Below are 16316 nucleotides of genomic sequence, written 5' to 3'. Positions count from 1 at the left end.
CCTGGAAAGTGGATTGGTCGTCGTGGGCCAGTTGAATGGCCCCCAAGGTCTCCCGATCTGACCCCCTTAGACTTTTATCTTTGGGGTCATCTGAAGGCAATTGTCTATGCTGTGAAGATACGAGATGTGCAGCACCTGAAACTACGGATACTGGAAGCCTGTGCTAGCATTTCTTCTGCGGTGTTGCTATCAGTGTGTGAAGAGTGGGAGAAGAGGGTTGCATTGACAATCCAACACAATGGGCAGCACTTTGAACACATTTTATAAGTGGTCAGAAGCTTGTAAATAACTCATGAAAGAATAAAGTTACGTTAAAACCAAGCACACCATTGTTTTTCTTGTGAAATTCACAATAAGTTTGATGTGTCACATGACCCTCTTCCCATTGAAAAAACTAAAGTTGGATCCAAAATGGCCGACTTCAAAATGGCCACCATGGTCACCACCCATCTTGAAAAGTTTTCCCCCTCCCATATACTAATGTGCCACAAACAGGAAGTTAATATCACCAACCATTCCCATTTTATTTAGGTGTATACATATAAATGGCCCACCCTGTAGTTAGAAGTACATAAAATGGGAAAAAGGAAAGAAAAATGGATAAGAAAAACAAGAAGAAGCATAATATATTGCCTGTGGCTCTGGCTGCAGTGTCAAGAGCACTTCAGATGTAATGATCCAGGAGAAACCGTACACCTCTGGGAACAGACATGGTACTAGCCTATAAACAAATAAATGAACAAAGGGAGCAAGCAAGCAAACTAAAAAAGAAACCAAGCAGAAAACAATCTTTGTCTTCTTTTAAAAGTTGTAGTACAGACTGACATTTCTGCATAAAGTTTAGCTTAAGAGAAAACTACAGGGTTTAAGCACATATAATATCCTGCTATTTACGGAAAGTATAATCTAACTTAGCTTCTCTTCTCAGTGAACAGGGAGTGGTGAGTGTTAGTCAAGCACTATGCAGCACAAATAAAAATGATCAAAGTCTACTCAACACATTATCACCGAATAACACATTGGCTTTGAGCACATCAACGACTTTCTGTGGTAAATTCAACTATCAGCGGATCTGATTCATCTGTAAGATAATAAATAGTTAAACTCAGTTTAGCAGTAAGATAATGCAGTAAATATGGGTGCATTAAACAGGTACTACGAGCAAAATGGCTAAACCAATAAACAACTTCACAATAAACTTGTAAAATCCTAATAAACAAATACATAAATACATAAATCTGCCTTTAGTTCTATATACTGAGGACTCATTTAGATGAATGCTGTCGTGCTGACAACAATGGCATATGAATATATACAGTATGTGTGCATTGTAGTGTTTGCCCCAAGGACTCATTAAATCATGTTTCTGTTAATTTTATGTCACGTACTTTTCTTGGCATTACATCATATTACTCAGAATACACAAATAAATACTAAAATACTGAGAGTTTCCATGTTCCATCTGAAAAAAAAAGATTATTTTATTTTTTTTATTTGGTAAAGACCATTCCAATAATCCTGCCAGTTTATCACAGGGCATGACAAACTCATTCCAAGTACCCAGAGGAGAACTACTGTAGACCTCAACCAGTGACCAGGGAGTGAGAATTGAACCCAGTTTTCCCAGAATCTCAAAGATGTGCAGCATTCACAAAACAATTTTAAAAACAGAACCATGTTAAACATCAAGAGTTACAAAAGGTTCATAGTGTTAAAAGCTCTAACTGGCTGTTATGAATAAAAGGTACAGTAAATTAATGATATGAATATAGTTATTGATAAAGGCATTAAAACATAGGACTGAATAAACAAACAAAAACAATAACCAGGTAACAGTTCACCAAATCTCTCTGAAGCTTTATTGATCATAAGTATTCATCAAACTACACTGCTTTAAGCTGTTGTCTAATAAAGAATATATATATTCATCATTTGCCTAATGCATTCCAGTCATTACATCTTAGGACCACCCACATCACTTAACACTGCCCCATCTCAGCAAAGAAGGGGGTGGATTTCACACAATTCTGTTTTTAGAGTGTTTTTTCCAAACTGCATGTTCAGATCAACAATTCACATGCAAACACTGTAGAAGCAATAAACAGTAAAAACATGCCAAGACCTTCTTGGGGTGGAAGCCTGACCAGGTACATACACGAGCAATTTGCTAACCCAGTATATCTGACACTGGAATACACAATTTAAGCAAATAAACAGAAGCTATCAAATGTCAAGGTAAACAGCTTCAGCCAAGACCAATCAGTCTGGGTCAAAGGTTTACATATACTCTAGTTTTTATGAAGGTTTCTAAAAATATGTTGGATATAAAAATACATACACCATGGTACATTTTTCCTTGGTGGTGTGGGAAGTTCTGTAACATAAAACTTTGTGGTATGGCCTCTTAATTCCCAAAAGATCATGACTATTATAGCTGGTATGGGGCAATGGTAGCTCAGCCTGGGTACTGGGGTAGTAATCAGAAAGTTGCTGGTTCAAGCGCTGCATCTGCCAGGTTGCAACTGTTAGCCCTAGCACCTACACCTTTATTGCTTGCACTGTATACAGTCACAATTGTAAGTCAATTTGTATAAAAGCGTCTGCCAAGTGCCATAAATGTAAATGGTAACTAACAAATTAGCCCATTCAAATATGGCTAATTTGAGAGTACCTAATAAAGTATATGGATTAGTAGTCTTTAGCCAAGGTTGAAAAGAAAACCCAGTATTAGTGGAACAGTGTCATTACCAGAATTCAGCAGCTTTTAACACATGGCAGACCCATTTCAAAGTGATTTTGGATTTCATCTGACCATTTAGACAAATTTCACTTATCAGAAAGTGGCAGTTTGGATTTTTTCATCCTTGGCAAAAGAGCACTGTGTCCTTTTAAATGGGTGTACCGATACTAGCTCTATGTATGTCACCATCTATAATCAATTAATATCAGTCACATAATTATTTACATAACATAACTGTACATCATATTATGGTTCTCTATATTTTGAACTAGTATATTTCTTTAAAAAAAAAAAACCTCAGAATTAACTTTAAAAAATAAATGTTAAACTGTGCGTTTTAATCATCAATTCAGGTGCCTCAACATTAGTCATAAACCTTTAACCTTAACTGTTTGTAGTGGAGGTAGATGAGCCATGGCTGGGTGCTTGATACGCACTGGATCAAGGGTCCAGGAAGCTCACATCTCTTTTACAGCGGCTTTGAGGAGAGTCATTTTACAACAGCTCAGTCAAACAGATTCTTCTTTAGACAAAAGGTAGGGAGGATCCAATATGGCACCCCTCCCCCAGAGGCCTTTTGTCCTTACTGCCTGCAACTCCATCTCTCAAGGGCACACTTTCTACTAGTTAAATGTGGAGTCATTTGGGAGCTAAGCTAATTTGATTGGAGGGTTTAGGGGGAGATCACAGACTAAAGGATTATCTCTAAAACAAATAGAAGTAGCATAAAATGGTCCACAACATGATACATGTGTTGAGAAGCTTGTTTTAAAGTTACAATTTATTTAGCAATTAAACACACCACTATTACAGGGCTCCTTTTAGTTTAGAATATTCCACCTCTGATTAAATAAACACACAATATTTACCATTATATTTTCAACAATAGATTCTCCAGACCACAAGACATACTGATGTTTCACCACACAATTTGTATCTTTACAATGCATGACGTCCATAGTCTATGTACAACCCCACATGCTTTACTGAGTTAAAAGCTGAAATAGCACTCCTACCAACACTGGATACAAAACAAGCCACTACTTTTTTTTTTTACTATGGTTCAGCCTTCTGCTCCACTCCTCAACAGAGAGGTTAAAACTGGGGCACTTAAGTGGCATGCTAGTTCACCAGTGCTGAGATCCTGGTTCGAAGTAGGAATGCTATTAACCAGTCGGGTGTCTACACAGACATGATTGGCTATGTCTGAGGGAATGGAACGGCAGAAACCTTGTGATGGCTTGATGCCTTGTACAGGGTATTCCTGCCTTGTGCCAAGGTATACCAGTGGAACTGGACCTGCCATGACCCTGATCATGAACATTTCATAATTAGCTCTGGTACAAGTGGGATCAATTAAAATGTAAAATTGCATTTCTTGCATTTATTGAAGCACAAATATCTACACCTTAGAGCAGTTTTAGAATTTATATAACTTGAGGATCATGTATGATTTAGGAGTGCATGTGTTTACAATACAACAGTGTTATGAACAAATTTGTATAATTTATTTCCTATTTTGTAGGTCTGTTCTTTCTAATCTATGCTAAATTTTTAATGTAAATGGTAAGTATGGAGCTGCTCATGATTAAAAGTGGGGCTTTTGTTAGTAAATTTGATTTGTTTTGAGTTTGTTTATGATGAAGTTGTGTGCACATTAAAAATAATAAGTGAATAAATGTAGTACAGTTCAAGAGTCTTAGTGTATAAACTAAATACTGTGAACTACAATAGATGAACTGTTTATGTACAATAAAAATAGTACTCATTTCGTCTGTACAGTCCATTTACTAAAAAGCCTTGCCTAAATAAAATTGGAAAAACAGAGAGAGACCGACTGTGTCTACATTTAATGAGTATTGCACATTAGCAATGCAACTCAAATTGATCTGTAGTAATGTCAATTGAGGAAAAATCTAATTACAGCATGTCACAACAGCTTATAAATCAAAAGCAAGAGCAATGAATGTCTACATATAGATTATGACCCCAAATCCAGGCTAAACTGGTGGAATTAATTCCAGCATTTGGTTGGGAAGTCAGGATTAATCTGGAGTGCCAATACGGTACTGACCTAATAAACCATACAGCAAAGACCAGACCTTTTTTTAAACAATTGCAAGTAGATGGTCAATAGCAGTTTATATACCAACAACAGAATTTTACATAAGCTTAGTTTGTACACAGTAGACTAACTAAATCTAGCTTTTAGCATAAGACATGGAAAAAAAAAAAAAAAACTAAAAACCTTACAAAACACAATGCTTGTTTGTTTATTAGGATTTTAACATCATATTTTACACTCTTTGGTTACATTCATGACAGAAATAGTTACTGGTTACACAAGGTTCATCAGTTCACAAGGTTATATCGAACACAGTCATGGACAATTTAGTGTCTCCAATTCACCTCACTTGCATGTCTTTGGACTGTGGGAGGAAACCGGAGCACCCGGAGGAAACCCACGCGGACACGGGGAGAACATGCAAACTCCACACAGAAAGGACCCGGACCGCCCCACCTGGGGATCGAACCCGGGACCTTCTTGCTGTGAGGCGACAGTGCTACCCACTTAGCCACTGTGCAGTAAAACACAATGAGACTGAGCACAAACTACTGTAAGTCAACTGTGCAAACTTGCACAGAAAGGGGAAAAACGTATCAATTTGCTAAATCGGTAAATTTGCAGATGTGTGGCAATTTCATTAAGTACTGTTTTTAAATGTTTAAAATTATTCATCAGCACCTCAATTGAATAAAATGAGATGGGATTTCTTTTATAGCATATTGGAACTAGATTAGAGTCATTCAGACCTGAAGCAAAACCAATCTACAAGTCTAGGACAATGTTAGATGCATAGATTATGCTGAAAGTTCCAATCACATACCAGTCAACTACTGGTATTAAGTTAAGAGTGAATCTGATCACACCTATTTATCTGATCAACTGACAGTTTGGTTTGTGCTCAGATGCAGTCAGTACAAAAGTCCTGAAGCGTTTTACTACCATGCTCTTGATGTGTGTGTAACGTGCTTGCAGTGAATCAGTAGAGTTGTTTAATGTTGGCAGAAACTCAAAACTGTTTTTCCAAAGCATAACATTTTAATAGCATTAAATACTATATAAATTCCAACCTCGTGTTTCGATTTATGTCTGCTTTGACATTCATTAAGTTTCCAAACACTTCATTTGACACTTCAAATAAAGCTAGTTCGAATAAGAACAGTTATAAGAAATATAACTCAGGTTAAACTTAATCATGTGTCATCAGATAGATTTCCTGTGTGACCGACACATGCACACGTGCTAAAGCTCAGAACACAGCATTGATTAAAACATCGCTTCAAGCAGTAATCATGCTTTTCAGTGTACAAAGCAAATGAGGATGGCATGATGCCATTCTGCTTGCTCATATTGTCTTGCCCTCCGTTAATAAGCCGTGGGTGGACACATGTTCTTATCTCCTCAGCCTCCTGGACCCATCACAAAAACTAGTGGGTAACTGATATGTTTGCAAAATGAGAGACAACACAAGGGACATCCTGCATTTCTGGATGGTGCTGATCTATGGCTTCCGCTGTGCACAGTAGAGTCTAAACTGGCATGTGTAGATGCAGCGACAATGTGTGTAATGACAAAGCTTTTTGTTAAAAAAAAAATTAAATAAAATTACTAAGCTCATGTGGTTACATTAATTACAGGAGCTTCTCAGTTTTTAATGCAGTGCCACATTGGTTGTCAGCTCTGCTGGAGTCTCATGCTATACTGATGACTCGTTATTAATGGTTTTACTCATATCTTGACTACACCTGTTTTTTACCCTGAGGCTTAAGCCCATAAGATTGAGGCTGCCACAGCAACAATGCTGTTCCTGATGAACTACTGAACTGGATGGAAATCTGCAGTGACCGCATCAATGTCATGAAATGACTTTTAGGCTTTATTCTGCTACAGACTCAAGAAAGTAACTAATTACTTTCATAAGGATATTATTTCTTATAACCTTTGTTATAATTAGTTTTATTTCCACCTATTTAAATGAATAATAATTTAATTAAATAAACAAATAAACATATGTTAAATATCCTGTAGGCCACCCAGGGAGGATGGGTCCCTGAGAAGTCTGGTTCCTCTCAAAGTTTCTTGCTTGATATCTAGGGAATTCATCATTGCCATTGTTGACCATGGCTGGCTTGTTAGGGATCTTTGGTCCAGGAGGCTGTAAAGTTGCTTTGGAAAAAATATCCATTGCAAGAAAAGCACTATAAAACTAAAATTAAATTCTGGATTCTCTGCACCTTTTAATAATGTCAATGTCTGTAGATGGTGACTGTCCCACATTTCTACAAGTTTTTCACAATGTGCTGAACCTTAATCCATCCTTGCTTTTATTAATGCCCTGTAAATATCTAATTAAGGCAGAATTACCAGTGGAAATTTCCAAGTCAAATTTCCAATTATCTACACTACACTGCCTGTGTCTCACACTTTTTGAAATGTGTTGCAGGTGTAAGGAAAACAACTGGGTGTTCTACTTAAAAAAAATGGGGTAAACGGTGCTTTCAATTAAATACATGTAAAAGAAAGTTCATGAACAAATGCTTTCTTTTTTATTTACATTGTACCTACTGTACCTTTTTTGTACTAACGTCATATATCATTTTAAATTATGGTTGTATTAATATTCTGTTAGTGTGTGTGTGTGTGTGTGTGTGTGTGTGTGTGTGTCTAGTCTAAAGTGACAAAAGTGTTAGTGTGAAGTGCTTCTGTTGACCAAACTCTGGATAGTCTCAAATTGTCATGAGACCTCCTAGCCTTCATTTATAAAAATACCCCAAAGCATTTAGCATCCAGAAGCTGCAAGTGTAAGCCAGTGATTAACATTAGCTATAACACAACACATCTGTTCCTAATCAGCAGGGCACTGACCCCCCAGACGTTTCAAAGCTCCTTCTCACCCAAATCTCAGAGATACTTTACATGGCCTTTAGACTGCATACATCAAATGTGAGACCTCAAAAAGATGCTATACATTAATTCTACCTTTAATACAAATGACATATCTGTGCTGAAATCTTGGGATGAACATACACAAGAGGTGTGTGAAAACAAATGTAATTACTACCTTCAGACTCACCACTAGCTTCATAAACCTCTAATTTAGCACACACAAACCCAGACCAGACACAGCTACTCTAGTTTTTCATTTGCTTCAATCATAGGCCAATATCTAACCAAAATTCAAGAACTTTGGCCTGCATTTTGCCCTAAATCACAATAACACCACCAATAAGTTAGAGAGGCAGGGAGACTGTCGACCAAGATTCTAAAGTTGATGTCTTCATTAACAGATATCGCAGTTGCACATCCTAGTAAATAGAAATGTGCATGGCCTTTAAACCCTTAAGACAGTATTAAATGAGAAACCATCCAGCATCTGTGATAAATATAGCCACATGGACAATATGGTTCAAATACTATGACCAAAAAATGAGTTTACCTTGAAAGAGGATTTTGGCTATATTGTCAACAATACAAGCCTACATGTAACATGTAAATTCTGAAGTTTTAGAGTAAGTATGCTGTATAATGACATAATTGTACAGAGCTAATTTGATTCATTCTATGTAAGCAGTTAATTCATACCTATTATTAGACAGTTGAATTCTTTTCTTGCCTTAATAAATGCTGTAAAAATTTAGTCAACCTATGTTTGGCACATAGTTATATCCTAAATCACCACATGAAACCAACAGACTGCTGGCATATAGAAGCCACCCACACCGCCCACAAAATTATAGCTCCTTTTTACAAATGTGTTTAGTGAAGCTAAACATGGGCTGTGGGATGGGGCAGAGGCATGTGCCCTAAAGATAGATCTTCAGCACCTACTCTCTACTTACTGAACTCTAATTGCTACCATCATTACCAGTCTAGTAAATATTCACAAACATTCAATCACCCCCATCAGCCAGTCTTTACTTGCGTCACTTTCTTTTAGGGTTGTGCTGAGTATGTTATTCAAATAAACAATAATACATATTATGGCTTTAGCAAAAGTGTAATATACAATTTGGTTTATTTCAAGTTTAATTTAAACAAACTAAAGAAGTTGACCAGACAAAACATCTCGGGTTCATACTGTCTGCAATAAAATAAAAGTCAAAGTAAATGTACGAAACCCGTTTTACTTTTTATTATTTGCATTTTCCATGCTGTCCCAACTTTTTGATTTCTGATTGTTTCTTCTCCAACAGGGTTTGGGCATAAGCAGTCCAGTATTTCCAAATCAAAGAAGGGAAGCCTAGCAAATACATTCTTTCCACGAACAATCAATTAAAACATGTCCACAATAAACATATTATTACACATTTGCATTAACAGCACAATGTTTAATCCATCGAGAAATAATCAGTAAAATGTAATTATGTAATAGATATGCAAATTTTCCATATCGTAATTTTAGTAGTTGATGGCTAACTATTAATTGACAACCTTATAGAAAGTTAGTGAAATATTAAACATAGAGTTTCATGTCATTGTGGTTTTAGGGTCTTGTTAAATGAAAAAACCCTCCTAACAAGTCAATAACGTATAACAGTATTTTGTAGCAATAAAAACTGTGCACCCCTCACAGCAAGTGTCAAAACACTGACTCAAACCACAGATCAAAAAGCCCTGCCAAAATGCAAAAACTACGGAGAGCAGTTAATAGTCCAAATACAAAACCTCTGAAACCCAAGTTCTAAAGAATGAAGAGCATTTTATCATAGAAAGATGATTAACCATTTAAAAAGACCACTTGCATTAAGCAGTAAACAGCAGTCTGACAGCTGTAGTATGGGAGTAGCAGCACACCGCTGCATTCAACTGATGGTGTAAGCAGGAAGTGATGAGCTATATCAGCATATTATTGAGATCTTACCTGGTAGTAGTTTTTCATCTGTCTGATAACAGTGCTGAGGTTATGGATTCGAAGATTAACGTCATTGTTCACCTGCTTGTTTACTCTGTGGTTTGTAGGATTTGGGTCTCTAAAAAGAAATTATTAAATGGATAAAATACAATTAGAAAACATTCTACAACTGTGTAGTAAAGACATGAGACATCACACAAAAGCAAAGTTATGAATTACACTAAAAAAGAAATCACTCTAAAAAGGCTTCAGTTCTTATTTAACTTTAAGCACTGCTGTTATTACTTTAAAACTGCTCCAATTATGCCAGTATCAGCACCATCCAGAATGCCAGTACCATAACCAGTACTTTTATTTAAATGTTATAATATTGAGTAAACAGCACTGCATCAATCTGAACCGTATGCATAACATGACCAGTAAAAAGGCACTGGCTTACACACATGGAGCTCCCACACAGACCTTACTTGTCCTAACCTCATTTACATTTGCTTTGTGAGAATGGCATGCAAATTCAGCCAGCCTGTCTCATCATTCCAACTAAAAAGCAAGAGCTGTTTTTCTGCCACTGCAGGCCTCTTTAAATGTTTTGTATTGTCCAACAGCCGGGACAACTGCTGTGTGATTCCCCTTTAGAGTGCCATAGATACTGCAACTGAAAGCAGGGTTTGAAAATATTGAAAAAAAAAAAAAAAAAAAACTCCCCAAGATTTTGTTTGGTTAGACATTTAAAGAATGGATGCGGTGTAGACAGGGGACTTTAGCCAGATGGGAAATGTTAGCATGACATAGTATAGGTGTTGTTTTATTATACCGTGAAACTCACTGCATGGTGGAAAGTAACTTGTATTTAAAGTATACAGAAATAAAAATTGTTTTAGCATTTTTTTCGGCTACTCCCGCATATATGAATCACCACAGCGGCTCATTCCGACCTGCATTCCTGATTTTTTTTTTTTTTGCCGGATGCCCTTCCTGGCACAACCTTACTTCTGTCCGAGCTTGGAACTGGCACACCGCTCTGACAAGTGCACCTCCCTATGGCTAGGCTGTTTGGCCACGCCTTCCCCCCCACCCCAAGAAAAAGCCAATCATGCCTGTGCAGACGCCTGACCAGCTGACAGGATCTCAGCAGTAGTTGGCTATCAAATTTTCAAAATCTCTAGGACATGATTTTGAACCTCATAAACTACACAATTATTGGCTGGTATGCTTGACCACCATCACTCTCCATCGATCCGGGTTCAAATCTCAGCAGTGATACTGTTTGGCTGGGTGTCTACACAGACATGTCTGTGGAATGTGTGGCCAAAGCCCTGCACTGGAGTGACACCCGGCCCAGGGATTTCCTGCCTTAGACCGATCACATCCCTGACCAGGATAAGGTGGATGATGCCAATTCAATTAAATAATAATAATTTGTAGATAATGAGATGTTGGTAAAAAAAAAAAAAAAAAGTAATGGTGTCAACAGTAACGCCTTCAAAATGCCCTGCAACAACAAACATTCCAAACTACATATGATACGAAAGATAATTTTAAAAAATCGTATTTGGGGGTTTAAGCTTTTCAGCCTGTCTATATGAGGTTCTTTTCATGTCATAGTAAGAGAGACAGCAAAATATCACATGTTACTGATACACTGCACAAGTGACATGACATGTTGAATAGGATATAAGAGGACACACAATAACAGTCAGACTGTCTGAGTGGAACTCATGCATAATACAACAACACACGTCATGCACTAATCTGACAAGAGGATTGCCCCCATCCCAACCAAACCCCCCATTAGGAGGAAAATGTTTTCTTTGTCTGAGGAGGCACAGTGGTCATACTCATTAATAAAGAGGTGGACTGGATAACTCAAGGGAAAGTGGGTTAAAAGACATGGGGGGGTGTAAGTGATGGACGCTATGGTAAGCACAGCTGGGAAAGGCACAAATGCTGAACAAAAAAGCTGGGAGACTCGGTTCATTGACATCTACTGGTAAAATTGAGTTTTTGGAGTGATGGCAACTCATTTAATAAGCAGTTACCCATATAAACCAGATGTTTTTCAATTTCAAAGACTACAATTTCTAAATAATGTAATAATTCATTAACTAATAAGCATAACTGTCTTTTACTGGATGCTTATTAACCAAAATTTGACACAGAATTTTACTGAATGATTATGAACAAAGATGTCATAGGTCTGGTACATTTATGAATCTATAGCTAGCTATAGGTATTATATCAAACTGCATAGAAAATCTGTGTAGTATTTTATTTGCATCAGCCAGTAAAGTTCAATTTCTCTTCATTATTAAACAAATGCCACTTGTGTGCTAAGAGATGAACAATAACTTGCAATCTGACAAACAATAATAAAAATTTGTAATCAGTAGTAACATTGCTTTACTGTTTAAATTGGCCAGTTACTTGATATTATGGTTCCTGTAACAGCACCTAGTCAGAGTAATAAAGCTTTACAAGTGTCCAATTTAATCATAATTTCAATATTTATTCTCTGCATTTTTGACATAATTGTGGAGGACTAAAATGTTTTACCTTTCAAGTGGCAAATTTACTTATGCTTAAAGTACAGAACACCTTTAGGATTTTTCCTAGAATAACAGAAGTACAATCCAAGACAGAATACCAATTTTATATTTTAACATCATAGCTAAAACTAATGCAGTAACAGGAAATCACATTACATCACATTTTATCACTTATTAATACACAACTACCTAACAGCCACACTTCAAATGCAGGTATTTAGTCTGTCATAAAAATGCCATGCCCTCACAGTTGGACAAAAGATTATAAAAGACACCTGCATCTTTTTTCAGATGTAAGCTTTTTGAGGTTAGTACAAAGCAAACTGAAACTTTCTATGAGTCACTTTCAGTTAAAAATGGCGCCAAATAAAAGATCTACAAAGTGCCAGATAAAGAGCATCTCATTCTACTACTACCCATTAACTCAATAAAACAGATTCATTAAAAGCTATGTTGGTCATTGGACACAGTCGATCTCATAATTATATTTTACCATCTGTTTTAAACACATTAAGATTGATGAAGCATGACAAATGATGGTGCCTCAAATCAGACAGCAGAGGATGTGGTTTTAAAACTCAAGCTACATAACAGCTGCAAGATTGAACTACACACAAACTAGCACAGCTACACAGCTCTTAGAAGCCACTCACATGTGAGTCATGATCTTATGGAGGAAGACCCCATCTACCAGCTCCATAAACATAGACAGCTTGTCTTCTGAATTAGTAGCCAGTGGTCCAAAGGTCTTCACCTGTAAAAAGAGAATCCAGTGTTTAACATGGCATTGCATGCTTACTCAATTATTTACACTCATGTACAGGTCCTTCTCAAAAAATTAGCATATTGTGATAAAGTTCATTATTTTCCATAATGTAATGATAAAAATTAAACTTTCATATATTTTAGATTCATTGCACACCAACTGAAATATTTCAGGTCTTTTATTGTTTTAATACTGATGATTTTGGCATACAGCTCATGAAAACCCAAAATTCCTATCTCAAAAAATTAGCATATCATGAAAAGGTTCTCTAAACGAGCTATTAACCTAATCATCTGAATCAACGAATTAACTCTAAACACCTGCAAAAGATTCCTGAGGCTTTGAAAAACTCCCAGCCTGGTTCATTACTCAAAACTGCAATCATGGGTAAGACTGCCGACCTGACTGCTGTCCAGAAGGCCATCATTGACACCCTCAAGCAAGAGGGTAAGACACAGAAAGAAATTTCTAAACGAATAGGCTGTTCCCAGAGTGCTGTATCAAGGCACCTCAGTGGGAAGTCTGTGGGAAGGAAAAAGTGTGGCAGAAAACGCTGCACAACGAGAAGAGGTGACCGGACCCTGAGGAAGATTGTGGAGAAGGGCCGATTCCAGACCTTGGGGGACCTGCGGAAGCAGTGGACTGAGTCTGGAGTAGAAACATCCAGAGCCACCGTGCACAGGCGTGTGCAGGAAATGGGCTACAGGTGCCGCATTCCCCAGGTCAAGCCACTTTTGAACCAGAAACAGCAGCACTGGACTGTTGCTCAGTGGTCCAAAGTACTGTTTTCGGATGAAAGCAAATTTTGCATGTCATTCGGAAATCAAGGTGCCAGAGTCTGGAGGAAGACTGGGGAGAAGGAAATGCCAAAATGCCTGAAGTCCAGTGTCAAGTACCCACAGTCAGTGATGGTCTGGGGTGCCATGTCAGCTGCTGGTGTTGGTCCACTGTGTTTTATCAAGGGCAGGGTCAATGCAGCTAGCTATCAGGAGATTTTGGAGCACTTCATGCTTCCATCTGCTGAAAAGCTTTATGGAGATGAAGATTTCATTTTTCAGCACGACCTGGCACCTGCTCACAGTGAATGGTTTACTGACCATGGTATTACTGTGCTCAATTGGCCTGCCAACTCTCCTGACCTGAACCCCATAGAGAATCTGTGGGATATTGTGAAGAGAAAGTTGAGAGACACAAGACCCAACACTCTGGATGAGCTTAAGGCCACTATCGAAGCATCCTGGGCCTCCATAACACCTCAGCAGTGCCACAGGCTGATTGCCTCCATGCCACGCCGCATTGAAGCAGTCATTTCTGCAAAAGGATTCCCGACCAAGTATTGAGTGCATAACTGAACATAATTATTTGAAGGTTGACTTTTTTTGTATTAAAAACACTTTTCTTTTATTGGTCGGATGAAATATGCTAATTTTTTGAGATAGGAATTTTGGGTTTTCATGAGCTGTATGCCAAAATCATCAGTATTAAAACAATAAAAGACCTGAAATATTTCAGTTGGTGTGCAATGAATCTAAAATATATGAAAGTTTAATTTTTATCATTACATTATGGAAAATAATGAACTTTATCACAATATGCTAATTATTTGAGAAGGACCTGTACATCCAGGGTATGTGGCAGACGGCAGTCAGACCACCATGACTCCTAAGCATCAAAACATGCTGGTTATATTCACTAGGATTCAAAATTAAAAAGTTCGTTCAGGTTAATTGTTAAGTACAGCAATAATAAGGTCAAAATAATGAGAGTAAACAGGCCACTCGAGGCATTGGTTTTCATTATTTAAACCACTTCTGTTTGGCCTTATCTAAGCATTTTTGTATTGGGGAGAAAGTTTTAAACAATTGACTTTCTCATAAATCCTGACCCCTGATTCCCCAAGACAACATACTGTACAGTGGGCATGGTATTACCCTGCTGATGAGGCTTTTTAGAGCTACACCACACAAAGAAAAAGCATACAATTTAAGCTAAAAAGCTCAATTTCTCTTAAAAATAAACCAAATGCAAAAAAGCCCATAAGGAACAATGTAAACATCAAAGTTCACTGTATATAATGGCTTATCACTGTAAGGTTGTTCAGGTCAGGCATACACAGAAGAATTACCAACATTTCCATGTTACTTATAAAGAACTGCAAACTTTCTAAGCCTGAAAAGGCATGTGACTCTAAAACAATGGTGCTCCCTTCACCATACTTTGCATCTGGAATAGGTTTAGATGTTTAGTGGGTTTTTATTATCAAACTTGTGTCTATTAAGTGTTCCAAATCCCCTTATAAGCAGCCTGGTGTCTTGAGGTGCATTGGTTTCTTCTGTAGTACACTTCCGTTCTAAGTAGTTCATGGCCTATTTTTCTTACAATTGACATAAAAAAAGACCTAAACAAGAAGTGTATTTATAATGTAGTTCTTTTGCTGATGTAAATTTCCTAAATGTACACACTTTGTGCAATTGTGGATTACTAAACACATTTCTTTAAAGATGTATTTGCAGCCTTCTCAAGCTTTGGGCATCATCTTCAATTTATCCTACTTTGTTTAGGACAGAGTTCCTATAAGATTTTTCTTTATTTAAGAAAGCAGTTTTAGACAATGTGTGGGTTTTAGAGGTTCTGTAAATCCCATCTTAGTACTTAGACTAAATGAACTTTCATGTTAATTTGAATATCTGGAGTTTAACAAGTGCTTTACATAAATACTGAATAAAGGCATGAAATGTATTTTGAAAGTTGTTAGTATACTGTCCAATGACTTGGATAAAGATCTAACCTAATTTTACAGTTTCATAACCTGGGCAAGCAAACACACACAGCAGGTGCACTGTTCCTTTATGTTCCACTTGATATTTAAAGAAACTGATTTACTTACCCAAACCACCAACGGGGACTCCATAAAGTTGGACATTAGCTCAGATATTGTAACATCCATTTCGAGAAAGTTATGATTTCCCAAAGCAACAGAAAACTCAGCTAAGTGCAATAAATATCCAGCCACACATTGCTAGTCGTTAGAGACTCCATACTGCTGCCCGAAGAACAATACCGTGCTGGGACCAAACATAATTAAACTTAACTTCAGAAAAAGCAACATAATGAAACTTTATATTTCTAAAAAATGATTCAGCCAAAAAGTGCAACGTTGGAATAATAAATAAAATAATTCCCAGGTACTCCAGTGCGGCGCTGTTTGATGTTTGTTCATAAACATTCACGGCTCCATTTCCTTTCGAAGCAAAATCACTGAGTCCGGGTGCCTAAATAAACCAAACCGTGCCAACATAATACAAGCGAATAAACTTCCACAAACTTATACGCGTTTCACACAGCCT

The 16316-nt window shown here is 37.2% G+C and overlaps 1 protein-coding gene across 1 annotated transcript in view; it reads right to left on the bottom strand.

The window, feature by feature from the left end:
- Positions 1–15932, bottom strand: part of ccdc88c (coiled-coil domain containing 88C) — a 97665-nt gene extending 81733 nt beyond the window's left edge. Inside the window, exons 1-3 of the mRNA XM_063006833.1 lie at positions 15857–15932; positions 12857–12957; positions 9667–9775 (exon numbers count right to left, since the gene is read on the bottom strand). Of these exons, the coding sequence (XP_062862903.1) occupies positions 9667–9775; positions 12857–12957; positions 15857–15916 (270 nt within the window). The 5' untranslated portion in view covers positions 15917–15932. The remainder of the gene's footprint in view (positions 1–9666; positions 9776–12856; positions 12958–15856) is intronic.
- Between the last annotated feature and the right edge of the window lie 384 nt (positions 15933–16316).

This window comes from Trichomycterus rosablanca, chromosome 13 (assembly GCF_030014385.1).
Source record: "Trichomycterus rosablanca isolate fTriRos1 chromosome 13, fTriRos1.hap1, whole genome shotgun sequence".
Taxonomy (NCBI): Eukaryota; Metazoa; Chordata; class Actinopteri; order Siluriformes; family Trichomycteridae; genus Trichomycterus; species Trichomycterus rosablanca.
The sequence above is the reverse complement of the archived record's forward strand: the minus strand, read 5'-3'. Positions and strand labels throughout refer to the sequence as shown.